Genomic DNA, 27,897 nt, shown 5'->3' with positions numbered 1-27,897 from the left:
CACTGGGGTCGCTAAAATGAAAAAATAATTGTTAAAATATTTAAAATGTTCATTGAAATTTCAAAATACAGTGTAGGACTTGGGCTATGAGCACAAGCAGGTGATGCCAGTAAAATTACAGGCCAGATCTATGGAGAGGCAAACCCACTCACAGTAAGGACGTTTTTGAATGTATTAAAAATATCCGTAAATGAAAATAGATTTAGTTTAATGCCATACTGCAGAATATTCCTCAATCAAAGCAATAACATCTTCATGAATTAAGCAGATGGCAGACGCTCCAACAGGAAAGTTACACAGTGGAACTTTAATATGTTTAAGCGTGTTACCTGTGGCTCTCAATGCGACAGCGGCAAAAAGGAAAAAAACCACAACACTTTTCATTTTCAAATCTGTGAAAAAATAAAGTAAAAATTAAATCATACACTTTCACTGTTTAAAGTGAGATTTGAACCTTCAACTTTTTAGTTATAGGTTAAAATGTTTCATACTATTGTCCAAACCAAGGAGACAGTACAGAAAAATGCTTTTAAACTTGTTGTAATGTTGTAATTTATTCCCAATTCAAATATAATGCTCTGCACACAAGCTAAAGGAAGTAAAATAAGAAAAACAGGACAGATTTTTACAAAATTATGAAAGACAAGAGAATTGACTCACTCAGAAGTGCTCTTTGAGATGAACTATAGTAGTAGTTGTAGTAGTCATACACTGATGCTGTGGAGTTCTTCTGCTCCTTATATACTTCACAGGATGCAGTATACTTCCTTGTTATCATATGGACTTTATACTCTTGGTTACCATAAGTTGTATTTTTAAAGGCGTTTTATTACATTGCTTCCCAGTGAATGTTAAAATAAGTGTCTTTTATGACTAATACAGTTCTTAGGTACTGTAATTTCATTAAGATTTGCCACAAATTAACTCACATTTCCTTATTAGCAGAACTGAATTGAGCCATCAGAAAATGTGCAAACTGGAAAAAACAACCAAAGTATTTTGCCCCATAAACTCTCAGATCTGAACCTGGACCATAATTCACCAGGAAAAGAACATGTTTGAACCAGGTGTACATCAGTTCTAATACAAAACTAATCAGGATCCCACCAGCTCTGAACCAGTACTAATCCAGGTCTAAATCTGGACTAGCAGAGAGAGAGAGATACTTTATTGATCTTCCGGGAAATTAAAGTTTTGTTGCAGCAACATTTACCCTGCACTTCCCAGTCCTCTTTGTGTCTCAGTCAAAGGTCTCAGTGCAGTTTGACAGGAGGACTGGTCAGGTAGGGTCAGCAGATCCTGTGTCAGGGCAGTTTAAGGAGAGGAAGAGACAAACGTTTCCCTAAAATAACTGATAATGAACCAATAATGAACCAAAAGTGTGTTTGGTACTGGGTGCATTCATCCACCCGGACTAAAGTGCAAAACCAGGATTAAATCAAATCTAGACAAGGACCAGTTAAAGCAGTGACCTTCAGATCAAGCATAAGTTGTAAACTGAGATAAAGAACAGTGAATGTGAAATGATTTAGATAAGAGTTTAAAGACGATGTGTGAAACGTGATGATGAATATAGCACAGATAAACAGTAAAGGCAATAAACACTGGACCAGAGTCAAGAGTGAGGCACATTCACAGAAATTACAAGAAAAACACTCACATATTTTTGAAAATACTCTATATTTTCAGGTGTGTAAATACATACTGGTATACAGAATCAGTGCTTAATAAAATTGTGACATTAGCAAGAAAAAGACAGAACACTTAAATACATTATAATTAAAGGGACCAGATTTTATAATCTTGTTTTTATCAGAAGATACCTGGAGTGCTGTTTTGTTTCTTTCACACAGGCCATGTCATGTCACACAAATGCAGCAACGAGTTCTTCTGTTCCACCTTGTGTTGTCATGTGGTATTGCAAGAAGTGCTCCACTGTGTTTTAAACTCCACCTTCACTAGAATCATTTGGATAATTTAAGTCCTGGAATTGCCAATCTTTACAAAACAAAAGGTAAAAGGTAGCTGTTAACTTGAACTACATGACATCACAAGGAGGAACAGAGCATTTTGAGCTTTGGAGATGTAGTCTGACCAATAATAACGGATTATTCAGACATTTGTAAATGAAACAATAAACAACTCCAGGTATGTTTTTGATGAGGTAATAGCATTATAACATGGATTAAAACTCACAAGAGTCAATTTTGTGTAATGCAGGATCTTGAACTTGCTCTGCCCTATACAGTATATGTTGATAATTTCACACATTATGCATTTAGAGTCCAGTTTCTGGTTCATTAAATGTCCATGTCCTGATTGGTTGATTTTCTCCAGTTCAGTTCCTGATCCTGAGATGGTCGACCACAAGAACAATCAGAACCAGACCTATGACTGCAGACAGGATCAGTCTCACCATGAGCTCAGTGTGGCAGCTGCTGCTCTCTGGAACCAAAATGGAAATAAACCTAAATGTGTTTCCAGCAGAACTAATCTGGAGCAGGTTAGGAATCATGAGAAATAATGACAGAAGTCTTAATATATTCACACTCAGTTGTGGGGTGTATATTGTAACTTGATTTTTTAATTAAAGCTAAGGTATATTTGATTAAATTCAGTGTTTGGCCAGTAATGGTCATTACTCCCTCTATCATGTCTCATCAGAATCAACATGATGAAACCAGTTTTGTTTATTTCAGTGACACTTGTGAAGGAGCTCATTTGTCACACCCCATCAATCAAAATTAAATTTCTCAAATGCCTGATATCTAACATGAATGACATTTACCTTCATTCTTCAGACACAGCTCGCTGGGCTGAAAAGTGGTGTTCTGTTTCTCCATTGGGTTTTGTGCTTCACAGATGTATAAGCTGGTATCACTGAACTCTATTTCCAAAGGGAGCGAAAGCCTGGCTAACTCAACACTGGATATGTTTTGGAGGTGGACTCTCCCTCTGAACCAGGACAGGCTCAGGTCTCTGCTGTTATTAGTAGAGCACTCGACCTGGAGCGGCTGGCACCCTCCCAGATGTGATTTTACTATGCTGATAGATGGTGGTGAGAGGGCATCTGAAAAAGAAATCAGTCGGTACCACTTTAAAATAACTACACCTTGTCTTACTAAAGCATGCAAGACTACATAATGAACAAATAATTTATTAAAAATTATTCAGGCTAAGAAACTACTTAATTAAAAGCCCATTTCCATGTATGTGAACAAAATATGTCTTGCCTAAGTGCACATTTAGTTTATTGTATATGCAGTTACTGAAGTTAAAATAAGTCCAGTGTGTGCTGTCTGCATCTAACTATAAAGCGTTTTATTCTTCCATAATAAGGAAGTGCCCTGTAAGCATGCGAGTTGTTGTTAGTTTCTGGCAAAACTCTCTCTCAAACACTGTTCTGGTTTCTCAGTTTTGAGAAGCTGTGAGGCGTGCTTATAAACTCACCATGGTGAATAATTAAGTTGCCTGGAATGTATAGGGTAAGTGAGAAATTATTTTGGACCAAAAAGTATGATTGAGGTGTGTGCATAATTGTTGGTGGTTGTCAGAGGGGCCGATGGTGCAGATGGACAGCCTCACTTACGTGACTCTATGCCAGGGCAACTGTCACTACTGTACAATAGTAATAAACGGTTAAATAAGACTAATGCATTATAGAGCAAGATCAAATCATCAGATGTGATGAAAGGACAGGAAGTGAAATGGTGTGTGGACAGAGAGTGCAAAGAAGACAGTCACAGAAACAAATTGACTTCTTACTGTAGACTGTGAGTTTAAATGACTGGTATGAGATGAATGATCCGATGCGTCGTTGTTTGTAGACTCCTGTATTATTCACAATCAGGTTGGACAGGGTTAGATCTCCAGTCTCTTTGTCCAAATGAAGCCTGCTCTGAAATAGATCTGAGCGCGGGACTTGAACTTCAGAAGAACTGACTTTGGCGATCATAATGGTTTGGTCAGTTGTTCCAAAAGTCCATAAAATCTGTTCATCTGGATTCAAAGGTTTTCTCCATTTTAATGTCACTGTGGCTCCAGCTTTAGCATTGACCACTTCCACTTTACCATTCTCCCACGCACAACAGCACAGAACTGAAACAGAGGAACACCAAGGTTAGATACACATGGTTAATTATTTCTCTACATGTGTCCAATGCAATGCTCTTTTGGAGTATTCTAAGAAGAGGAGATTCAACATGTTGAGAGTTCATTAGTATTAAAATAAGATACTGACAAGTTAGAGAGATTTAAATACATATTTCTCCTTGTGCCTTTTGAAAATCAGGTACCCCAGATTTGATTTACTGACCTGAAGGAGAACATTTTCTGAAAATAAAATATAAGTTCAAACATGTTACTCAATTTGTTAATTAGTTTGTCCTAGTTTGCACTGGGCACAGTTGTTTTTTTTTTTTCCATTTTAATTGTATATTTATTTGTAATGAATCGAGGAGAAGAAAGTAAATTAAAATATATATTTAAATTTAAAAAAATATATGTATAATGATAATATATTTTGTGGCATGTTGTTGACTTTCCACCACTTTCCTCTAAAACCCACTTCTGAAACAGGAAGTGGTCAAACAAGTGAGCAAAACATAACCCACCTGTAACATCTCTGCAGCACGTTTCAGAGAAGCAGAAATCAGAATCGTAACCTCATATGATTAAAATTAAAAATACTCAAAAATTCCTTATAACGTTACTTGTAATAAGTCTTCCTTTTTCATATGATATGATATTATATGATATGCTTTCAGGTACAGTATACATTAGAAATAAATAAATGTTGTTTCTTAATGTTTCTGGTAATGAATAGCGCAAAGAGACAAAATATTTCCCAATCATGAATCATTTGCTCTGGAGTGCTCCCTAAAGCACTTATCATCAAAATTAGATTACATTTTTTTTTTGTTTTTTTGTGATTGTTTTGGCCCTATTTAGATCCTGTAGCAACAGGAGGCATCCAGCAACCCCATTTACAATATTAAAATGTCTAAACTTTACAATAAACCTCAAAATAAATTAGTAAAACAAAATACACTGTAATAAAATAACTTACAAAGAGCCAAGCACAAAGAGCATTGTAGGTTCCATCTGATGTTTGAATCCATTTTGTGTGTTTTGAAAGTTACATTGTTCTGTCTGAAACTGAAATCTGAGGTGGAGGTGTGAAAGTACTCCTCTAGCGCTATCTAAAGGCTAGTACTTTCCATTACTTTCCATTTACATTTTTAAACATGGCATGTCTTCTTCTTTATATTAAGTGCAAACTGGAATAATAAACCTAAAAACTATTTTTGGAAGATATTTTTAATATATAATCTGCATGTGTCACTTAAAGTATTAAATGTAGGCAAATCTTTTTTGATAGGTGCAGTTGGTTGGAGTAGTAGTAGTAGCAGCAGCAGCAGCAGCAGCAGCTTTGTAGTATAGTCTTGCAGTAGTAGTTGTTGTAGTAGCAATAGTAGTAATAGCCTTGTAGTATAGCCTAATAGTAGAATTAGTGATTATTTGTAGTTGTAGTAATAGCAATAGAAATAGTTATGAAAGAAGTGTATGATAAGATTTGCAATACGTTTTGTTAAGATAGAAGAAGTTAATAGTGTGTGTTTTTGCAGTAGTAGTAGTAGTAGTAGTAGTAGTACAACAATGACAATTAAGTACTAGAAAAAATTACTTTTACTTCAGTACAATTGTGTCTCTGTAGTACTCCACCTCTGCTCCCAGGGCAATGCTGTGGTTTTGTTTTCCGTTTAGGTCTTTCATCATCTTCCCCATCAGACCTCCACTTCTCAGTCACTCTCTCCATCGTGTCACTTCACGTCCTGCTTATCAAAGAGGCAAGTAAATCTTATCCTTTTACATTTTGGGCTATTTAGAGAAAATACAGTTAGAAAAACACAATTATATTAACTTTGCGCAGAGTAACTTTTCTGGAAGGGTGTCTGCCATCATCTTGTCTTAATTGAGATGTTATTGATAGATATTCCACAGTATGGTATTATTGCCCATGTTCAGTGTAAACAAAAAGGTGACACCATTAAGCCAAGTTATAAGTCAGATCTGTGGAGAGGTGACTTTGCTAACAGTAAACAATATCATCTCTGTAAAGATAAGTATTTGGCAAAACCACTATCTGAAGTTAAATATAGCACCTCTAATGAAGTAGAAGTAATAAGATTGGAAGGATTTGAAGTTATCTAGTTATCTAAAGTTATCTGAAATTATCTAAAGTTAAGCACGTTTAAAAGTTACCAAAATGAATGAACTGAATGTCTCTAGAACAAGAATAGGAGACGCACATGTTGGTGGACTCAGCACGTGGTTTAGGTTACTTCCTTTTTGAAACACAGCCCCCACATGTTGAATAGTTGTACTCAGTGTAGTTTGTATTCACTCTCCCTTCCTGGTACTACCACATCTGTACCATATATTCACTGTCTTTACTGAACATGTCCAAAACCATCTCAATTTGAAAACTTTATTTTGTCTGTTAAATAACGCTGTATTTTGTTTTTTATAGCTTGATGATGGCTAGCCTTGCTGTGACCCTATTCATTTTACTCCAAGCTATTTCTACACTGGCTGCCAATGAGATTACATCACCTTCACCATCTAATATCACAAATTCAACCCTGGACACACTTCAAGAATCTAACAGCAACACAAACGATATTACAACTTCTAAAGCACCTAGTCAAGACATCTCCAGTAATTTGCTATCCAAAAATGAGTCTTCAACAACTTTCAGATCAGTTGACGACGTTACATTAACGACAGTTTCACCAATACAAGTGGACGATGAGGATATTTCAACTACAAGCAACATAACTGGGACTATGCATAATATTACTGATATCACGAGATATGGCACAACTTCAAATAACAAAATCAAGCAACAAACAATGGCTAATGAATCACTGATACACATCAATGTAACCAAAACTTGTCCAACACTGATAGAAGATAACAAGAATTTTACTTCAAGCTGTAGTGAAGCGAAAACCACCTCAAACAATCAAGAAAACAACACAAAAAATGACTCAGAAATTTCAAAAAACAAGGATAAAAAAACAAAACCGGCACCTTGGATTTTACCAACTCTTTTGAGCATTGTGGCACTGTGTTTGATCGCATTGTTCATTCATGCAAAATGGGAAGATTGGGGGAAAAACCAACCAAGGCGTAGTATTAAAGATGAAGTTTTGAATGGGATTTGTAGTTTTAGAGACTGTTTATGGGCTCAGATTTGTTTTTCTGGTTTGGAAAGACAACAACCTGATGAAGAATTGGGTGATACAACAGATGCGGAGGAGATTGGGGTAGAAGATAAAAGAGAAAATGGAATAGAAAGTGGTTTTGGTGGAAGAGAGGTGGGAGAGATTTGTAATGGTGCAGATAAACAAGAGGGAGGTTGTAATGTAACCTTTGAGGAAACTAAATTGTAATGCATTTTTCATAACAAATTTTTAATATTATTACATCAACAGATACAATTTATATACAAATAAAAATTTCTTATTCTATTTCTGTGTATTTTGTTATTTGCTCATGCCTGTAAAACTATCTAGAGCACAAAAGCCTTCATACATGACATAATAATAGCCTTAATAATAATAATAATAGCCAGTTAATCTTTCGTACCGGAGCATAAAATCGACACCCTCAAGGCATCATGATAAAGTCAGGAGCCAGAGGATGGAGGGGCTGAGCGAGGAGACACTTTGCTTTGCTCAACACCTGCTCCTCCCACAGAGAATGCAGATCCTCAGTTTGACCCCTGTGATTTTTGAGCAGGTTTTAACAATATTCTGTTGGTTTAATCAATGTTTTTACCCTTCAAGAACAGGGACTGAAACCAGCAAATTTTTTAAAAAAGTAAGCAGACTTTCGATAAAAGAACAATAAAAGTTGTTGAGAATCGTTTTCTTTACATTAAAAGTGTTCTGTTTTCTCAACAGGTACATTCTTTGCTTTATTGTTTTACCACTGCTACCAAAATGCAATACAGACAATAGACATACACAACTTACTTACTTACCTAGTTCTCATAATTATATTTAAGATTTTGCAAAGAATCTCACCTTGGTTTTGGACATGGTCAGCAGATATGACATACAGTTTATAGAACCAAATCCTGAGTCATCTAGGGATAAAATATCATCACAAAACAACTGGACAGCAGCAGGCTAACACTTATAGCCCCATCATTACATCTGGTGGGAGCTACAGTCACTCACACAAAGCCCTGAAGAAGTTATGAAGAAAGAAGTAGGGCCATTTGTTTTGATTAACTTGCTGATAATCTAGTTAGAGTTCATTCTATAACTGCTACTTTGCAACTACACTGTAAACAAGGACCAAAGCTTTTCTAATCTCATCATTATTTTTAGTGAATAAAAATAAATGACGCGATCTTTTTTTTAGTTAAACAATTACTTAAACTATTGGAATTTTGAGTATAGATGACATGGATATACAAATTCCCTTTTACAACGTACATTTTTCTTCTTTTTTCAAACTTTTCTTCACAAACTGACAACTGATATAAAAATTATTATACAACGCACCAAAGGTTCTGTCACATTTAATCATGAAATTATTAGGAAAACACGAATATGCAGGCCTACTTTAAAGAGGGGTTATTTTACTTCTATCTCTATTACTAACAGAGAGCATATTAGATCATCATGTTACCTTTTATTGTTTTGAAAATGCTATATTCACCAAAAACAAGTTAATACTGTATGTTGTTTTTGGCAAATATAGCTCTGAGTCTCTTGTCCCTTTATTCTCCGCACTAAGTCACTCCCCCATCAAAGCGCCATCACAACACAAGCAATGTGCATCCTGCTAATGACTTGCATATTGCATCAGGTTTGTGAAGTTGTGCAGAGTTTTGTATCATAAGGTGGATTTTTGATGAGGGAACACTGTTATAACATGGTAGAAAGTTTAAAAGAAATGTTGTTAGCATAATGTGTGGCCAAGTGTTCTGGGTTCGACTCCCAGCTTCAACAATTTGCTGAATTGCTCTTCACCCCCATTTCACACTATGCTGCCCTGTTCAATAAAGTTTACGGGTTACACCATCCTTAAAACAATAAAAAATTTAATTTATCAAAATACAAAAATACAAAAGAGTGTTCTTGGATATAACTGTTATGTTAACTATTTGCCTTCAGAGTTATCAGCGTTGGGGAGCATTACGGTGTTCATCCTATGGTCCTGGAAAAATAACAGAAGAAATGTCAATGCATACTTCAAAAAGTACCATAAGGCATTGCATATGGCAGGATCATTAATGTTTCACACCTAAGAAATTAAAGAACTGTACCAGATTTTTTTATCACATATTTCAGACAAAAAACTGTCTGCGTGTTGTCTCCATTTGATAAGAAAGCATGTTATTGTCTAGTAATAAGAAAGTGCTAGTTGTTGTTACAATCACAGCAAAACTTGTCTTTGAGAGTTGTGAAAAGTGTTCATAAATTCAACAGTGAATAATTAGGATGCTCATAATGCATAAGGTAAGTGAGGAATAACTTGACCAATGTTCAAAATGAACTACTTTGATTTTTCATATTTTTAAGACAACAGTACAATATTACAATGTATTGAAGGTAAAAGATGCAGTATGTACCTTTTCAGGCAGGGATCCACCACTTACTTGTTTCCTTGGAGATTTTATTGCCTTGCTTGAAATGCTTCACACTGTGGCATTAATCTTATCTAACTAGCTTTAATTTCATGACTTTGTTTGTTTGTTTTTGCGCAAATTTACCTTAAAATCATAATTCTTACTGTGATCATGGTTCCCTCTCCACAGATTGGATTTGGACTTGGCCTGGTGGCAAAACCTGCTTCTATCCATGTGTTACGGCCACAGGCCTCCAGATCCTTCTATGGCCATATCTGCTTAGATCCCTGTGTGTGCAAGCCTCCATATACAGACCCCTGCTGTGGTGCTGTGATTGGAGGAATCAATTTAAGATGGCATCTGGAGCCCCTCCCGCTGATTGGTGGAAGCCGAAACACCTGGCCAATCCCGGGCCTACACCTGGAGCTCTGGCCCTATAAAAGGACCCGCCCCTTGCCACTCATGGCAGCTGTTCTGTTTGTGGACTTGCATGCCACCTTTGTGTCTCTTGTGGTGTGTTTTCTCGAGATACTAGAGTCCTGGTGACTTAGACTGTTTTTTTTTGTTTTTTCTGTTTCATTTAGTGTACCCTGTTTGGTTAGCCTACTTTTCCTTATACTGTTAGCCACTCTGTTTAGAGCCTCTTTTTGTTAATTCTTGTAAAAATCATTGTTTTGTTAGTTTTACCTTACAATTCTGTTAAATAAATCACAACTTTAGTTTTACCATTTTACAATCTTGGTTATTTTGTTACTTCCCCCTGTCCCTAGCAGAGCTGGGTCATAACACCGTGAATATATGTTTATTTAATGCCATATTGTGGAACATTCCAGACAAAGCAATAATATCCACCATGTTCTACTATAAGTTACACAATGCGCCTTTAAGTTGTGTGCATTTTTTACCTGAGTAGTCTGTGGTGGGGTTTCCAAGTAAATACAATCCCCTGAAATATAATAAAGGGCAGTTAGAGAAGAGGAAGAGCCAAAGGTGTCCCTCCTCTGTGTCCTGCAGCACCACAGCAGTGTACAGGGGGGAACCGGGTAAACGCAACAGGAAAGGCCATGTTCTTCATGTTCTCTGGTGTTTCGATTGGTGACAAAATGGTCCATTCCCTCGTGTTGTCTTGTGTTTCCTTCTGCAAGATCGTCTGCCACATCTGCTGGCACATATGGTGTAAAAAGCCTGTTGCATCTCAAATGTCTATGGCTACCACCTTAGCTCGCTTCTTGCACAGTCTCCATGAGTACGAGAAAAACAAACAGCTCATTTCACAAAACCCAACAGTTCCTTACTTGTGTACTTTGAACTGCAAATGCTGTACTTCTTAGTTGGGTAAAATCCAATGATATGATGTTAAAAACCGAGTTAAAAAAACAAAAACTTCAAAACTTCAAAAAACAAAACTGCTCAGTGTGTGAGCCAGGTAGCCACAAAAGCACAAAAGCAGTGTGTTAAAACTGCATTATGCATGGCTCCAAGTTGTATACTGTAATGTGGTTTGCTTATACCACAACTACAAACTGAAATGTCTCACTTGTGAATGTGAAAAACCTGTCCCCTGTCTGTAAATGTCCAAAAATAAGAATAGAAAAGCATACTATATGACATATGATACTTTATGTGCAGTGTGTCGACTTACCTCTGGGACTTGGTGTGTGGTATAAAAATCTCTTTCTGTAGGAGACTACCCCATACAAACATACTGCACATATCAGACCTACACTGACTCCGACTCCAATAGACCGTGACAAATCTAAAAAGAAAGAAGATAATCTTATAAAGATATTATATAAATACTGTCTAGCATAAAAAGTTATACTTGTGTTTACTAGTTATTAATAATTTGATGGGATAGCATCTGTGGTAAATATTATAGCTTTCCATTAGTCGACTTTAGTGTCTAGTATAGAGGAAAAGGTTAAAAGAATGATGAAAGACACAGGAAGTATCACGGAGTTCATCATCAGTACAAAAATTCTTTTCAAAATGCATGTATTTTACTGTGGACTGTGCAGTGATCAGATTTATATGTGTAGCACACTGAATAGAGTTCTACACATTTATCAGTCTGGAACAGCTCTTGCTAAAAGCAGTTAGGAAAAGGCGTAGCATCATAACAACTATTCCAATCTGATTATTCAAACCACCACAACAGCGGAACAAGGAAAAAAGTCAAACTTTTGTTATATCTAAAAGTACTGACATCTTCCCCATCAGTGTGGTCATGTTTGTTTTGATTCACTTGTGCGCTTCGCTGTTGATTTCCGCCCACACAACAATGTTGCTCTGTGGTTGATCTACCAACCAGTGACAAGATGGAAGATTGCTGCATAAGGTTAAATTCATATGTGAAAATTATGTAGAGAAATTAAACAAATAAATATATAAATGTAAATATTGATAGACGGTGCCTTTGTCTTAAGGCATATCATGTAACATATGCTTATTACTTAGTCAATGTGTACTATATAACTTTTTACCCTTTTCCTTTTTCTGTGGACATGAGTATGATGTGTTAAAGATGATGGTCTGATTGGAGATGGGGTTTTCAGCCTGACAGCTGTAGATGACCTCCTCTTTAGTCTGGGGGACATTCAGAGGCAGGACCAGCCTGGAGGACAGGTCTGAGTCACTGGTTTGGTTCAACATCTTGTCTCTTCTGTACCACTTCAGAACCACATTCTCTGAATTCTGCACAGAGCAGTTCACTCTGCAGCTCCAGGGCTCCTTAGAATCAAAGCTGTTCTGCTCAAACGAGACGTGAGGGGCTGACACAGGACCTGCAACAGGATTTGTTACTATATCACAGTATCACTGTATACAAATATTGTGCAAAGGTTATTGCTCCAAACAGGTGTCACTGAGATGAAAATTTAAATTTTTTAGCACACCAAATAGGTCATACACATATACTAGATACTATATTATACTCAAATAATAGATGAGTACCATGTCAGATTTCTTAAACTCAAACAGAACAGATGATCTAATTGAGATTAATTTGGCCTTCAAACTTATTAACAAGGCATTGTTTTCTTTCAAATGTAATCTTCTTTATCCAGTTTATCCACACTCCTACCTGCAGACCCTAAGCCAAGCCTCTACCACTCTACTTGAGGTAAAGATCCTCAGCTCCACCAGCACCAACGAAAAAACAAAAATCATACTACCCCGGTAGATAAACCATATTATTTTTTTCTGAAACTTTTATTTTAAAGGGACAATTTATTTTGGGATACTTTTTGGGATTTGAACAAAGGACTGATTTATATAGGGATTATTTTTTATTTTATTTTATTTTTTGAGGTATTAACTCTGTTCTATTAATACCGGCTTTGTTCACTTTTCTTATTTCAAACTGTGGTCACCCTCTCCTCCTTTAAAATCTAGGTCAGACCTGGGCATTGTACAGCTCCCGGGACACATACGGCCCTTTGGTTGACTAATGTGGAATTACAAAATAAAAATTGTATGATTTTACCTCATGCACTGACTAAAGCTGCATTGTTTTTAGTTTAGAGGTGTTTAAATGACATTTTTTGAAAGGCAACTTTTTATGTAACTCACTTTTTCATTGCTTAGTCGTCATAACATACACTTTTACCAGCCTTTACTGCCATCCTTTTTTATAAATAAATACAATTAGTATTATGTAGAACTGAGTTAAGCATTTTCACCTGGGCCTCCACAATATTTTCTGTTTCTCATATGGCCCCATAGGAAAAATAAGTTTTCTAGTTCACTTTGTACAGGTTACATTGTCCAGAATAGACACTCCTTCTCAGATATAAGGGATAATGGAATATACAACTCTACTCCTGCAAACACTTAAGAAGCCCTGATATCTTTGGAAGGCCTTTGATAGTGCCCATATTTGTTTTACAAGAAATTTGGTTTTGGTGAGAATCTTTTTTCCTGGATTCATTTTCTGTTCAGATCCAGATGCCTTATTTAAGATAAACAATATTCAATCTGAATACTTTCAACTCAGTTGTTCAATGTGACAGGGGTGCAGCAGTAGGTAACGTAATAATGGACAATAATGTACTAAAGTATCACTCAAGTTATTTAATTTTAACCTGTTTGTTTATCGCAAAGCGTGTCTTTAATGATGTCCTTCTTTTGTATGTTACAGATTGGAGCTGCTCTGTTGCAGTAGATATTAACTCACTAAATGATACTGGTTAATTATCAGGTTAAGTTGAATCTAAAAATTGTTATCTTTCCCTCAAAACTCATTTCAGTTTGCTCCTAATGATTTTACCCTGTGACTCAGAAATTTAACAACTTATTGGAGCATTTTAAAGAAGATGATAACTGTTGAGTGTTGAGTGGTGCTTGGCCTCTCCTTTGCTGTCTAAATGAACATTTTCCCTCATTTATTTGCACTCAATTTCAATATTTGTTAAAAAAAAAAAAAAAAAAACTGACATGGTTTCAGGTACTCACTGTAAACTTGCACCTCATATTCCATCATGCTGTGTAAATCTTCATTGTACATCAGTCGGACACAGTAAAATCCAGAGTGGCATTTAAGGATGTTGATGATGGTGATTGCTCCGGTTTGAGGGTCCAGCAGCAAATGCTCCTGCAGCCCTGGGTCATATGTGATGATGTTGTTCTCCCAGCTTACAATCAGTTTTCCACTGAAATTATTCTTAGTCCAGAAGATATCATATTCAGGTTCAAGATGCGTCATTCCGGTTGGCAACGTTATATTAGTGCCCTCTAGAGCTTGGATGAGGACAGTGTTTCCTGGAAGAGCAAATACAACACACACATTTATAGTTCAGTGCTGCTGTGGCAACCTGTCAGGAGCAGCTTCCCAAATTATTTTATTGTTATTTTGGCAAGAGACCTTTGGCAATTTCTCAAGACGCAGGCAACTACGCCCCTCACTTATCAGAGGGCTTATGAGAAATTCCCAGGCCACAGAGAGACATAGTCCCCCAGTCTGTTCTGGGTCTTTTTCAGGACCTTTGTGTGGATATGCCCAGATCACCTCTCAAGGAGGCGTCTCTGTCAGGGAATAAGGGTACTACTGTCCCTGACCCCCACGCATTGTTAGAGAGAAGAGCCAAGTACAAATTATATTTTATGGTTTGCTATTATTTTTGTTTCTTTATTAGCAATGTTGGGTTTATTATTGTGCAACTCTTTAGAAAGTGTTTATGAAAAGTGCTATACAAATAAATCGGACTGCATTGGAATTGGAATGATAATAACATTTGAATTTCATTTCTTTTGTTTGTTTTTGCAGAGAAGACCCCAAGGGGTTCTGAAAATTATTTATTGGACGGGTAAGAGACTGAAACCCAGTCACCACTGTGCTCCCATATTACAGTAATTCATTTATTCACTATAATGTTGTCGAAAGTTTACATTCATGACAACTGGATTAAAGCTTTACGTACCAGTGACCACAAGATTGAACTGCATCTCCAATGTCCTGTTATGAGTCAGGATCTGGATCAGAAATGCTCCAGAGTCTTTAATGGTCAGATTCTGGACTGTCAGGTTACCAGTGCTAATGTCTAAATCAAGCCTTGTGCCAAAGCGAGTCCCGTTCACCACTGTCTGGATGTTATCAGTGACTACAGCGATCACTTTGGTTGGGTTCTTTGGTCCATAAGACCAGACGTAGGTCTTTAGTGTGTTGGGCTTGTTCACGGGTAAAATCACTGTCTCTCCTTCTCTTTTAGTAATATGTTCAGAATGCACCACCAGCACTGGAAGACAAACACAAGAAGTGGTAGCAGATAAAAGTAATAAAGTGTATTATGTATAGTATAGTATACTATACTATAGTATACTACTATATTAAGTACTTATATGATGCAGAGGGACTGCTGGGACATAAAAGTATGTAATGCAGGAATTGCTGAATTTACCACAAAGTCCTGTCTCAGTAAAATCCCATAATCACCCAGGCATGTTCCATATTAACAAACCAACAAGAGACACTGTGGGAATTTAGGCAAGTGTGCAAACTAATTCCCCTCTTCTGAATATGAGAAGTACATTTCCTTTGGTCCCGGTAATTTTCAAGAAAACTCCTGCACACTGTCTCATTTCTGTTTTTTTGTTTGTTTGTTTTGTTTTTGGTTTTGATACAACATTTTGGTCCCTCAGACCTTCCTTAGGTTAAGGTTAGGGTTTTGGTCCCAGTCACAAAAAAGGCTACAGCTAAACAAAAATACAACCACCAAAAATATTCTTTAATAGTATAATTAGTCAAGCAGAAGTAAGAAGTATTATGAGTTAAATAGGTTAAAATTAGCAATAATAGTGTTCAAATGTAATGAATTATATCAATTATATACTGAGCATTTATATTACCTGTGAGGAAGATTAAGACCAGTATGTTCCTGTTTTGAGGATTATAACAGATCAGCCCCATTTTTCAGAAAAGCTAGAAAATGACAAAAGTGAAAGAAATTAATGAAAACTCACTGTAAGCATATTCTTCTTCTTCTTATTATTATTATTATCATTATTATTATTATTAGTAGTAGTAGTACTAGTAGTAGTAGTAGTAGTACTAGTAGTAGTAGTAGTAGTAGTAGTAGTAGTATAAGCCTATTCTATTATACCCTTGAGAGGCAGAAGACACAGAGGCACAGCATGTTCTCTTGTTGTTAAGCTCTCTACATCTCTTAACACCAGCCAACCACCACATCATGAGTTTTTTTATTTGTGGGTTTTTTCATGCATCATATGACCAGAAGCTTCACAGTTCTCTTTATGTTGAATGGTTAGAATAATGGTTAAAGCCTAAAAATCACATTTTCACATTAAGGAAATATCAATCTACCTATTTAAAAAAAAATCACTCAGTAAGAAAACACCTCACTGACTGACTGATTATTAATTTCTGCTAAAATACTCAGACAGCACCAAATATACAGTTCATGCTATCATACATAAGCCTACATAAATAATGCGTAATGCGTATTTAATAGCATTTTAAGTAGCATATATAAGACACTTACATTGAGCTGTTGTTGCGTAGTGGTGTTTGAGGTTTAACTAAGAAACAAGGAAGTCAAATGGGGGTGGGACTAGAACAGGATAAAATCACATACTGTATATTAGGGAAAATAAACAGGATTCATCCTTTAAAAAAATAATTTTATGCATTATTACTGGCCTTTATATATGCTCTATATAATAATATATAATATGTATTGTTCACTAAGATTATCACTAAAATAACAGACACACTTATTTTTAATGACATTTTAACATTTAAAAGATATATATATTGTTTTCACCTTGACAGATTTTGCATTTAATATAAGACAGTGCAATTATTCCTCAAAATGAGGAAGATAGTATTCCCACTTATATATGAGCAGATGGGGCATAATCATTTCTAAAAGAATGTTCTTCACAATTGTCCCAATAGCAACTAGAGGTCTTTGGATGTTTCTCAGACTTGAATTGTAGCAGCTAGAGGACTTTGAATGTTCTTTCAAATTGTACCAAAAGCAGCTCAAGGACCCTAGACATTTTCCATATTTCTCTCTATTGCTTTTAGAGGTTTTTGGATGTTCCTCAGATTTGTTTCTCTAGCAGCTAGAGGATCTAAGATGTTCTTTAGATTTGTCCCAGTAGAAGGTTGAGTGTCTTGGATGTTCCTCAGACTTGTCTTATGCAACTACATGATCTTGGATATTCTTCAGACATGTCCCTATAGCAGCTCAATTACGTTTGCTTGTCAATAATTGAGGGTAGTTTAGAAGGGGTGGAGCTACTGGTGAACATTATCAGTGTCCTCACCTTTCTCCACCAGGTCAGTACGAGGAACAAAAGTTTTAATTTTTAGGGACAATTACTTAGTTCCAGGACTTGACAGAGCCATTACTTTCATGCAACATATCTTGAATGTCTCTTGAAATGGATATAAACCAATTCATAAAGTTGACCTAGCCATAACACATTTATTATATGTCAAGGCATATATATAAATATTTGCTCATATACTGCCCTACATCATGGTACAATGTCCTATCCAACTGGTCACAATAGGGACCACCAACATGTTTTCCATCCTACACTCCTACAAGCCAAAATAAAGTGGAGTCATTTATTGTTACTCGGACCCTTAAGATGATGTGTGCCAAAAATCATAGTCTTGGGTTAAATTTAAATAACTTTTCTAACCTTTTATTTGAGACAATTCTAGGCATCATCTTCTCCTCAAGGTGTAACTTTTACACAACCATCTGTGGTCATGTGACCATTTACAGTAAACATGTGATATTGCACACATTTCATCACACCATTTCTTTCTTTCAAGAAATAAAAAAAAATGCACTGAAAACATACTCAGTAACAGAATTTTCGTGGTCGCAATTGTTTAGTCGTGGTCTAGTTCTTGTTTAATCCTGGTTTAGTTCTTGTCGTGGATACTGTTTTTTGCCCTTTGTGATTATATTGTTATGTGCAAAAAAACAACAACAACAAAAAAAAAAACATTTTAGATGATCAACTGTCAAAAAACATAATAAAAAACATTTTTATGGACTGTAAGAAACAAAATGTATTGGAAATTATTACATTTTATGGTATTTTACTGCTAATATTATAATGTAATTGTAATGAAATGTAATTTTTATTGTGTTCACCTGTCTAGGGACAACTGATGGAAAGTGGCTGAGCAAACCATCTTTTCTTTTGTAGATTAATGCATTTGTACATGTCAACTGAGAAATAAAGAATAAACTAAATTAAACTAATTTCCCTTATGGCTCAATGAAGTTTCCATCCACCAGGCTGTTCCCTTTCCACACGCTATTCCTCTTCAGAATTCAGTAAAGTTTGTCTAGGTCCAAATTTGTGTGTGTGTGTGTGTGTATTTGTTTTTTCATTATTATTCAAAAGTAACAGATTATCTCCCATTTCAGTGTTAACAAGAGTTTGATGACACAGGCAAGTTTACATGTACACTTAAAATCTGATTATTTTCAGATTTTTGGTGTTACAGAAATGCGATGTAAAGTGCAAAATCATGATCTGGTTTCTTTTTGATCTGGTCTCTATGTTTACTCACATCATCATATTGCGTTGTTTACATGCCATTTAATTAATCTTAAAGGTTCAGAAATCAGACTTTTTTTAAAAATACACTATTTAACTATGTAGGCTGTTTGACTCAATCATTTCTATATAAATATTGCATTGCCTTGAATGATCCACAGTTCGTTAATCTTGCATTTGTCCCATTACATTTGTTTTTATTTTTCAAAAATACCTTGAAAAACATTCATTCTTATTGTAAGTGTGGTTGCGACTCTGCAACTTAATAATACATTAGTCTTGTAAAGCAATTTTGAGTGTCTGGAAAAGTGCTATACATTTTTGTGCCTCATTTATTCACTCTACACTTAGTGGTGGACAGTTACTATTTTAATCACAGCTGTCCTGGGACAGACTGACGGAAGTGAGGCTGTCAGTCTGCACCATCAACCTTTTCGACCAACCGCCACCATTCACTCAAAACTTTTATACTAGGGAATGTGGGTGATGTTTCGCACAAAAAAATTTTTTTGCCACTTGCGCCCCACTGTTGCAAACAGTATTCCCAGGGGTCTCCCATCAAGTACTAACCAGGCCTGGCCCTGCTTAGCTTCTGAGATCTGACGAGATCAGGCTTTGACAAGGACGTAGATCAGTGTAATGTCATACTGTGGAGAATTCCAGGGAAAACAGTAAGATCTGCATGAAGACAAGCAGGTGAAGTACTCTCCACCAGAAATGTTACGTAGCGCACCTCTAAATGAATAAAACAACAGAGACGCACACATTTTTACGCTCCTCCCAAACTTTATTGAGGTGAAAATATTCTTACGGACATACAGTTAAAACTCAATGTTACTGTAAAAGGACTATATTTATAAGTGTAGCATTAAGTTCAATCTGAGCAGGACACACAAACATTATCCTCCAACTGACAGTGCTCAAATTACCCATATACAATAAATATCTCATTTAACATGGTAAAACCCATCACTTTAAAGTAATAGTCTCACAACTGTGGCAGATACCAGAGAAAATATACACACAGTGGTTCTCAATAGTGGTGCGGGGGTCTCTGTTGGCAATCAGGAGAAAAGCAGTTCAGACTGAATTTATATGAAGCCGATTTTAATGCAGTTTATCACCAGTGGTTGTTCTGGTTTAGTCCTGGTTTAGTCCTGGTTTAGTCCTGGTTTAGTCCTGGTTTAGTCCTGGTTTAGTCCTGGTTTAGTCCTGGTTTAGTCCTGGTTTAGTCCTGGTTTAGTCCTGGTTTTCGTGGGGGTGGTTTGCTATAGATTTCATTCATTTATACTGAACTGAAGTGAAGGGAGCCTCAGTTAGCTACTTACAACTTATACATGGTTTCAGGGTTACCATCTGCCATTGTTTTATACCTGTTTTGACCCCAGATTTTTAGAGATAAACACTGCACCAAGTTTACCCACTCAACATGAAGATTTTAAGAACCACTGCTGTATCTGAATCTAAAGCTCTTTGTTCAGCTGCATATGCTCGTAGATTGCTTAGTGTGGACGTTTTGCAGAGAGGTCTCTCTGATATCACTCAAGTCGGGTTTATCGGTACAGGTAATCAGCCTGGATGTTGGCGGCAATCTCTGGCTCCCACTTGTCTCCATTGTTGAGGAGTTTCTCTTTGTTGTATAGCAGCTCTTCATGTGTTTCGGTCGAGAATTCAAAGTTAGGACCCTAAAGGTATTATAAAGAATTTTATATTTTGCTAGTACATTATTCACATCACAACGTTGGTATTTCACATTTTAAAACTTTAAACGTAAAATAATATATCAGCTTTGATGAGGAAATCACATTAATATATAGTTACAAACTAAAATGTCAAGTTAGCAACATAAATAAAACAAAAACTAAGTAACGTTATGGTAAATGTGTGTGTGTGTGTGTGTGTGTGTGTGTGTGTGTGTGTGTGTGTGTGTGTGTGTGTGTGTGTGTGTGTGTGTGTGTGTGTGTGTGTGAGTGTGTGTGTGTGTGTGCGTGTGTGTGTGTGTGTGAGAGAGTGTGTGTGTGTTGTGAGTGTATATATATGTGTGTGTATTTTGTCTTTTTGTAGTTTTATGAGGAGGTTCATGAAGTGTTCCTCTTCACACTTTGTTTTAAATTATTTTAACAGTTTCATACATTTTGAAGAAAAACTACTTAATAAAGGAACTGTATATAAAGCAAAAGTATTCTTCATAATCAGTTTGTCCAAATGCCGTGTGTACATGCGAGAGTTACCTCTACAATGGCGTCGACAGGACAGGCTTCTTGGCAGAATCCACAGTAAATACATTTGGTCATGTCAATGTCGTAACGAGTGGTCCTCCTGCTGCCATCTGCTCGGGTCTCAGCCTCAATAGTGATGGCCTGAAAATAACCATAACAAAACCATAACAGTCTTTACCAACTCAATAAAACACTACAGGATGGTTAAAAGCGTACAAAAAGAAGATGATATTTTTTTATTTATAGAAGATTTGGTTTCCAATACCTGGGCAGGACAAATGGCTTCACACAGTTTGCAGGCAATGCAGCGTTCTTCTCCCGAGGGATACCTGAAATTATCGTTTGCATAAATTTTAATTCTGCACATATTTTAGGTTTGTACATGTACTTTTTTAGACTTTTAAAAAGGCGTGCATATTATAGTAAACAAATCCCTAAATTATACATTTTACAGTAGTCTGTTACAGGCACACAAGCTTTACAAGTTCACAAGCTTTCCCACACAAAATCTTTTGAAAAGTTGCCCAATTTAACCTATTAAAGATAAACAAACACAGTCAGGCACCATCTAGTGACCAAATAATATATTGCAACCTGCCATTATCAATGAAGTACTTGTAAAGCAGGTGCCAACTTTTACTATGAGCAACAAACTACAACTACTACAACAGCAACAAAGCACATATGAAATAAACTGTAGTTCATTGTAAATGCATAAACAGAACAAGAAATTGAGCATGACAATATTTCATCCTAATAAGCTTAGAAGTAAAAATCTAAATTTACACAATTGAAAGTAAGCAAAATAATTTTTGTCAACCCCTTATTGTATGGTTCACCGTTTTAGAATTTTATGAGATTGAAATAATTGTTTTTAAATGCATGAGCCCTTATGCAAAATCAACTTCAGAGCTTTTCTAAATAAATGCTTCTGTTAATGGCTATGGCTTTCACCTCCTCAGAGCGTGCTCCCCTCTGAACCTTGGCGATAGAGGCCCCTTCTCAAATGGATAGTTGATGGTTGCTGGTTCCCTGAACAAGTAGCTCATGGTCATCCCCAGACCTGAAATTCAACACAGACAATAAAGACATTCAGGCTTGAAGGAAACTACACAGAAATAACTGAATTGTTATAAAGAAATTAGTCTTTTACATCACTTTTCTAAACTATAAGTTGCTCAAAAAATGTATTACAACATTCTTTATTCACACTCCATGACTATTGTGTGCCATTTTGTGCATACATTTGTTAAGAACCAAAAACAAGTTATTGTTTTGGTTCTTAACAAAGGAGCTACTGTTGCCCCATTATGTTATTTTGATTCTTCTGCACAAACATTTAGGCAGGTGTCATCTCAATAAAAGGTGAGATATGGACAGTAATAGTTGCGGTTTTGGAGATATGAAAAACTCATCTCTATTCAATATGACTAAAACAAGAGTATGTGTTACATTTCTGCATTTTTGTGAAAAATTTTACATTTACTTTTGTTTATTTGTTTCTTTATCAGGGATAATGCACACAAAACACCAATCTAGTTAAAAAAGGTAATATTATAAAACTACTGTCTCAATAACATTATAGATAATGCATGCTTCAGTAGCATGTTGGTGTAGATTATTTTTTTTTTATTAAACAGACAAGCTAGGAGGAAGACAGGAGCTCATAAAGTGAATACTTTTCTCACCTCTGAAAAGCTCTGTCCACAGCAGCGTCTGCGCAGCTCTGTCTGTGATGGACTTCATGTCTGTGGGCAGCTCCTGGGCATTCACATACTCTGCACAGAAATAAAAGGGTCATCATGTCTGGAGTTCAGGGTTTACACTAAAGACTGTGCTCTAGTAGAGAATACTTACTGAAGCCCTCTCTTGGTGCAGACACACTGAACGGCCTCACCAAACTCCTACTTGCTGCAAATGTGCCTGTAAGAGAAATATTAAAGACATTATTCTTGATGTAAGCATTAACCATTCATCAGTGTTCATCAGTGTAATTATTAGTCTGGGAGGATACATATATTTGATATGCCAAAAGTAAATGTTACAATTTCTTGTCAGTACTTAACTACTTGACGACTACTGCTCCTTTACCTACAACACTACCCTAATAATTTTACAAGTTATATACAGTTCTATATATGCTGCATTGAAACAGTTACCTCTCATAATATTTTTATAGGTTTAATCAACTTAAAGGACAATCGTTTAAAGAATGACAAATGTTTAGTTGAGCATGACAATACCTGGTCTTGAAGCACAGTAAATCAAACGCAACGTCGAAGCCATCCCGTGCTGAAAATAAGGAAAATATATGAATAGTACTGTCTATAACTAAAAGAAATCTAAGTCTAATTATGACATCAGTGCGCATACGCTTTCTATACATATCATTATATATCACTGTAACACTACAAACAACATTAGCAACTACACATGAGAGCAACTAAACTGCAAATTTAGCACATTCTATTAGTTTTAAATGGGGTGAAAACATTTACAATACAACTCATTTATAAAGAATACTGACATTTTATTGACACTGTAAATAGAAGTGCACCCATGTTTCTAATGTCAAATGTTTACTGGCTAACCTGATCGCATAAAAAGAGATTACCCAAAGCGCATTAGACAGATATATATATATATACAATCTATACCTGGATTAAAACAAGCAAATGCATGCGTCTATGGGTCTTACAGTGATCAGTGTCGCAGATCCACGAAGGAGTCCGTATAATTGAACTTGTACAGGGCTAATGTGTGGCTAGGCTAACACCGGGTGAGCATACCGTCAAGGACTTTTTTTACGAAAAGGTCGCATGAGGTGAATGCATGGCAAATTCTGCTTTTTAGCGACACAGATAACATTATATAGGCGTATCATTGCATACCTAATTAAAAAGTGTGCGTCGTAGAGTCTATGTGCTGAATTTAAATAAAACTTACCCAAAATATCGCTATTTGGCCTTCTTAACCAGAACAGCGGACTCTGCGTGCACAGGAAGTGAACGCGTGCTGACGTCGTTGACTCGCACGTACATATAATTTCAGTGGTAGAGATTTCGCACATCGTTAAAAGATGATCTTTGGTTATCTCTATTAAAATAATTTAACCCTATCAGAACATTGAACATACTCAACAGATTTTGTAGCAACAACAACAGTCTGAAAACACAACCACATCCGTTACGTGGACGACCAAAACGAATTTATTATTTTGTAGAAGACGCTGCACATTTGAGTTAAATGACGTGTGGAAATTTAATTAAAGCGAGTTTGACATCATAATTAATCCCCCATGCAGAACGTAAACACACAGAGTGCATCACCACAGGGAGTGCTGAGGAGAAGATAAGATATATATTTTATAAGTTAGTCAATTATATATATATATATATATATATATATATATATATATATATATATATATATATATATATATATATATATATATATATATATATATATATATATATATATATATATATATATATATATATATATATATAATATGTGTTTAATGTAGTTGTTATTGGTAATTGTGTCTACCCAGTGAATGTGAACGGGTCTTCTGATCTCGCGGAGTTCCCGTGGTCCGATGCGGAGAAGTGGCTGCTGGTGTCGATTCTGAGTCTGGAGATGGTGATGGGAGTTTCAGGGAACTGTCTTGTCCTCTTGGTCAAAGCTAAGGTCAGCAGCTAGACTTGTAGTCAGTAGGCTATATTTAACATTTCTTTGGATATAGCCCTGTAGATATTTTTCATTTTCAGTTTTCCATTTTGTTTCCAGTGCAGAGGGAACTTCAAAAATCGCTGCTGGGTTCCCCTCATGAATCTCACATTCTCAGATCTAGGTAAGATAATGTTATACAATTTTAAAGGGACAGTATGTAACTTCACAGATGGAGGGCTTCTGTCTCTGTGGAGATGTTATTGCTTTGCGAAGAATTTCCACCAGACCAAGTCACAGGTCAGGTCTGTGGAGAGGTAATGCATGTGTCTTTTTTTAAATTGCTATTGAGTCAATACAGGTTAGAAATGTATTGCCAATTTGTGGAACATTCCAGGCAAAACAATATCATCTGATTTTTCATCTTGTGAAGCTTCAAACAGTCAGATTCAAATATTCACCATGATGTTCCAGACTGATAAATGTTTAGAACTCATTTAACATTAACATATATCAGTCTGGCAAGAACCAGTTAATAAAATTAGATATTTTGTTTCTTTATCAACATTTAATTACACATTACTAGCAATGCAGTTTGAGTACCTACTTTATAGATTGTAATATTATTTATTGTACCATTCAGCAGGCCATTAGAGGTAAGTCATAAATCATTAGAGGTTTTGGGGCAACAGTGGTGCAGTGGATTTTGCATTTGTCCATCAAGGGAGGTATTCAGACACTTCAACCAGAACCAGTGCAGTGTCATAAAAAATAATGAGTATTTATTTTCCAGGTTGTTCTGCGCTGATAATCTCTGGGTCTCTCTTGGCCATGCTCACAGGGGGTCAAAATTCATCATGGTGCGAAGCTGTCAGTTTGCTCAAGTTTGCTTTTATCACATCCTCAATTGGCAACATCAGTGAGTCATTTATCTATCTATCCATCCATCTATCTATCCATCCATCTCTGTGATGTAATCTAGTGATACTGATGTTTAGTCAAAGCTTTTTTAATGGAAGTTGGGTTATTAAAGATGCAATATCACTATCAAGCCACAAGGGGCCGCAAGAGAGTTTGAAACTGCAATTCACGACATTCATTTTCAACCTATACCCAAAATTTACTCATTAAAAAAGGCACGTTGCATGACTTTATCATGCTGTATTAATGCTATTATTAAGTGCATGTTATACATTACTGTCTATTGGCATATGGTGTTGCTGGGTAATAAAGCCTTTTTAAAGAAATTCTTCAAACAGACTAAAGGCCATGTCTGACTAGAGGATGAGCTCATTTCTAAGACAGGGATAAATGAAGTGCAAATGCACTTTAAAGGCGTTTTTCTGTCAAAGAATACTTGAAGAATATGCAATTACAATAAATGTTTCTTCAGTGTTTTAGGGCTTTTTAAGTTCTCTGCATTGTCTCCTGTCTGCAGGTGTCCTCTCTGTGCAGCGCCTGATCACGTCTTCAGGAAAAGTGACAGTGTTTCTTGTATTCATTGCATGTTTGAGCTCATGGGTAACTGGAGCTGTGTTTGGGGCTGTGCCAGTCATCTTCTCCTGGATCAAGTACGGACAAAAACCTGAAAAACATATAAATAATTGAAGTATTTAACTTATTTAATATTCATAATAACTTTTATGATAATAATGCATCAATCAGTCTTTCTATTTTACATTCATACCATTATTGGTATGGGTGACACGTCTTACCCAAGGATGCACTGAAAATATGCCATAGCAAAGAATTAAACCACCAATATTAGGCCTGAATGAATTTTCCAAAACATCTAAGTGCAATTTTTATAACAATTATAATAATGTCTTACATTTCTATTGAGCTTTAGAAGGTTAAGACGGGGGTGTGGGGAATATCACAAAGCACTATGCTGTAGATATCACTCACTCCACACCTGGTGATGGTAAGATACTGCTGTAGCCACAGCTGCCATGAGACAGACTGACAGAAATGAGGCTGCCAATCTGCAACATTGGCCCCTTCAACCAATCAAACCGTCTCATGCACACACCACATTCATACAAGGCAAGGTGGGTGAAGTGTCTTGCCAAAGAACTCAGCAACAGAACTCAAGTCACAGTGGAAATTGAACCTGACCTTTGGGTTGGTGGATGAGTGCTCTAAAAATTGTCACTCCTGAGAACATCTGATTTTGTCTGTAGATATGACCCCGAAGAGATGCTGTGTGCTGTGTTCTGGGAGAGCAGTTACTCTGATATGTTGGTCTACATCCTCTGTGCCTTTTCCATCTGTGTCTTCTTCCCATTTGTCCTCATGGTCCTCTGCTCCATCACCAGTGCAGCCAGGTGTAACAGGTAAAAAAAAAAGGATCTCTCTTTTTTACCATTTTAAATGTCTTTACAGTTTTGATACATTTACTCTAAATTAGGTCGTGGTGGCAATAAGGATATAGGGGATAGGAAATCAAATTTTTGAAGAACAAACATTTACAATTTTATTGCCCATCCTTAGTCTGAGCCATTGTCTTTCCTAATATTTGTGTGCTACAGATAGACAGATATTCGATCTATAATTTTTTGTCAGTTTTGTCATTGCTTGCTATTTAATCGAACACATTTGTAACTTCTCTTTGCTGCAGAAATGAAGTGGACTTGTGTGATATCACTCCTATGTTGGTGGTGGCCTACACTCTCTGCTACACACCATTCGTTTTGTCTGAGGTATTTTATTAATGTTACTATAGTAGTATCTAGACGGTGCATGTACCATGGTTTTAGCAATATTATGTTTTTGCAGTATATAAAGTATATAATTACATATTGTAAATGTTATATCAAATTGTGAATATTTGTAAGCTCCTGCTAATACTTTTTATAGTCTTTTCAACTAGGACATGACTGATTGACTGATGACATATTATTTCTACAATATAGTATACTGTAAAATATTGACAATATCATAAGATTTGTATATTGTTAGAAGAATGGGCTACTTTACAAAGAAAGAAAGAAATGTAAAAATTAAAATAATAATAATAAATAATACCTCTAAGACTATATTTTTCCCCTAATAAGATCAGAACATTAACATTGCTCAACTTAACCCTCTGTGTCTGTTTTCCAGGTAATTCTTCTGGGCAGGCTGGACCTTTCTCCGTCTCCTGCTTGGCTGCGCACAGTGTCCTCAGTCATGTCATATCTGAACTGCAGTTTGAATCCACTTATTTACTTCTGTCATCAGGACTTCAGAGAGGCAGGACTGGCTCTGCTCTGGACCAAAAAACACATACTCATTGAACCTGTGCTCACTGCAATACAGAAACTGGACCTGTAA

At 36.2% G+C, this 27,897-nt stretch overlaps 4 protein-coding genes across 9 annotated transcripts; 2 read left to right on the top strand and 2 right to left on the bottom strand.

The window, feature by feature from the left end:
- Positions 1-5,689: 5,689 nt before the first annotated feature.
- Positions 5,690-7,535, top strand: LOC110155987 (uncharacterized). The gene is made up of 2 exons (XM_020920165.2): positions 5,690-5,849; positions 6,533-7,535. Exon 2 carries the CDS (start codon positions 6,537-6,539, stop codon positions 7,455-7,457), a length of 921 nt encoding a protein of 306 aa, XP_020775824.2. The 5' UTR covers positions 5,690-5,849; positions 6,533-6,536; the 3' UTR covers positions 7,458-7,535.
- Positions 7,535-16,692, bottom strand: LOC110155989 (CD48 antigen-like). Of its 6 annotated transcripts, none has more exons than XM_055158779.1 (8): positions 16,645-16,692; positions 15,992-16,064; positions 15,067-15,381; positions 14,102-14,407; positions 12,133-12,432; positions 11,292-11,405; positions 10,555-10,808; positions 7,535-9,237 (listed from the first exon to the last, which is right to left on the bottom strand). In XM_055158779.1, exons 2-8 carry the CDS (start codon positions 16,050-16,052, stop codon positions 9,181-9,183), a joined length of 1,407 nt encoding a protein of 468 aa, XP_055014754.1. In that variant the 5' UTR covers positions 16,053-16,064; positions 16,645-16,692; the 3' UTR covers positions 7,535-9,180. The 6 variants fall into 6 exon arrangements, with proteins under 6 accessions (XP_055014754.1, XP_020775826.2, XP_055014756.1 ...); XM_020920167.2 differs by having other exon boundaries at positions 10,555-10,595; XM_055158781.1 differs by having other exon boundaries at positions 11,292-11,406; positions 12,140-12,432.
- A 2,768-nt stretch (positions 16,693-19,460) lies between these two features.
- On the bottom strand, positions 19,461-23,940 carry ndufs8a (NADH:ubiquinone oxidoreductase core subunit S8a). The gene is made up of 8 exons (XM_020920135.2): positions 23,860-23,940; positions 23,157-23,205; positions 22,771-22,836; positions 22,602-22,691; positions 21,868-21,976; positions 21,179-21,242; positions 20,926-21,054; positions 19,461-20,379 (listed from the first exon to the last, which is right to left on the bottom strand). The coding sequence occupies exons 2-8, from the start codon at positions 23,197-23,199 to the stop codon at positions 20,248-20,250; spliced, it is 633 nt and encodes a 210-aa protein (XP_020775794.1). The 5' UTR covers positions 23,200-23,205; positions 23,860-23,940; the 3' UTR covers positions 19,461-20,247.
- On the top strand, positions 23,601-27,897 carry si:dkey-9i23.8 (red-sensitive opsin). The gene is made up of 8 exons (XM_055158433.1): positions 23,601-23,640; positions 24,467-24,603; positions 24,703-24,766; positions 25,376-25,501; positions 26,021-26,153; positions 26,766-26,918; positions 27,203-27,284; positions 27,688-27,897. The coding sequence occupies exons 1-8, from the start codon at positions 23,601-23,603 to the stop codon at positions 27,895-27,897; spliced, it is 945 nt and encodes a 314-aa protein (XP_055014408.1).

Source organism: Boleophthalmus pectinirostris, unplaced genomic scaffold (genome assembly GCF_026225935.1).
Source record: "Boleophthalmus pectinirostris isolate CB_2022bp ecotype Guang Dong unplaced genomic scaffold, ASM2622593v1 HiC_scaffold_22, whole genome shotgun sequence".
Classification (NCBI taxonomy): domain Eukaryota; kingdom Metazoa; phylum Chordata; class Actinopteri; order Gobiiformes; family Gobiidae; genus Boleophthalmus; species Boleophthalmus pectinirostris.
This window is presented reverse-complemented; position numbering and strand designations above follow the sequence as displayed.

Excerpts from the sequence above, each read along its gene's own strand:
- LOC110155987 (XM_020920165.2), top strand. The coding sequence starts at position 6,537 with ATGATGGCTAGCCTTGCTGTGACCCTATTCATTTTACTCCAAGCTATT.
- LOC110155989 (XM_055158779.1), bottom strand. The coding sequence starts at position 16,052 with ATGGGGCTGATCTGTTATAATCCTCAAAACAGGAACATACTGGTCTTA. Across the intron at positions 15,382-15,991 it reads GGTCTTAATCTTCCTCACAG|TGCTGGTGGTGCATTCTGAA; the intron begins GTAATATAAATG and ends TTTGTCTTCCAG. Across the intron at positions 12,433-14,101 it reads ATATGAGGTGCAAGTTTACA|GTCCTGTGTCAGCCCCTCAC; the intron begins GTGAGTACCTGA and ends ATCCTGTTGCAG.
- ndufs8a (XM_020920135.2), bottom strand. The coding sequence starts at position 23,199 with ATGGCTTCGACGTTGCGTTTGATTTACTGTGCTTCAAGACCAG. Across the intron at positions 21,977-22,601 it reads GTGGACAGAGCTTTTCAGAG|GTCTGGGGATGACCATGAGC; the intron begins GTGAGAAAAGTA and ends GTTGAATTTCAG. Across the intron at positions 21,243-21,867 it reads GGGGAGCACGCTCTGAGGAG|GTATCCCTCGGGAGAAGAAC; the intron begins GTGAAAGCCATA and ends CGATAATTTCAG.
- si:dkey-9i23.8 (XM_055158433.1), top strand. The coding sequence starts at position 23,601 with ATGGGTCTTACAGTGATCAGTGTCGCAGATCCACGAAGGA. Across the intron at positions 23,641-24,466 it reads TGTCGCAGATCCACGAAGGA|TGAATGTGAACGGGTCTTCT; the intron begins GTCCGTATAATT and ends GTGTCTACCCAG. Across the intron at positions 26,154-26,765 it reads GTCATCTTCTCCTGGATCAA|ATATGACCCCGAAGAGATGC; the intron begins GTACGGACAAAA and ends TTTTGTCTGTAG.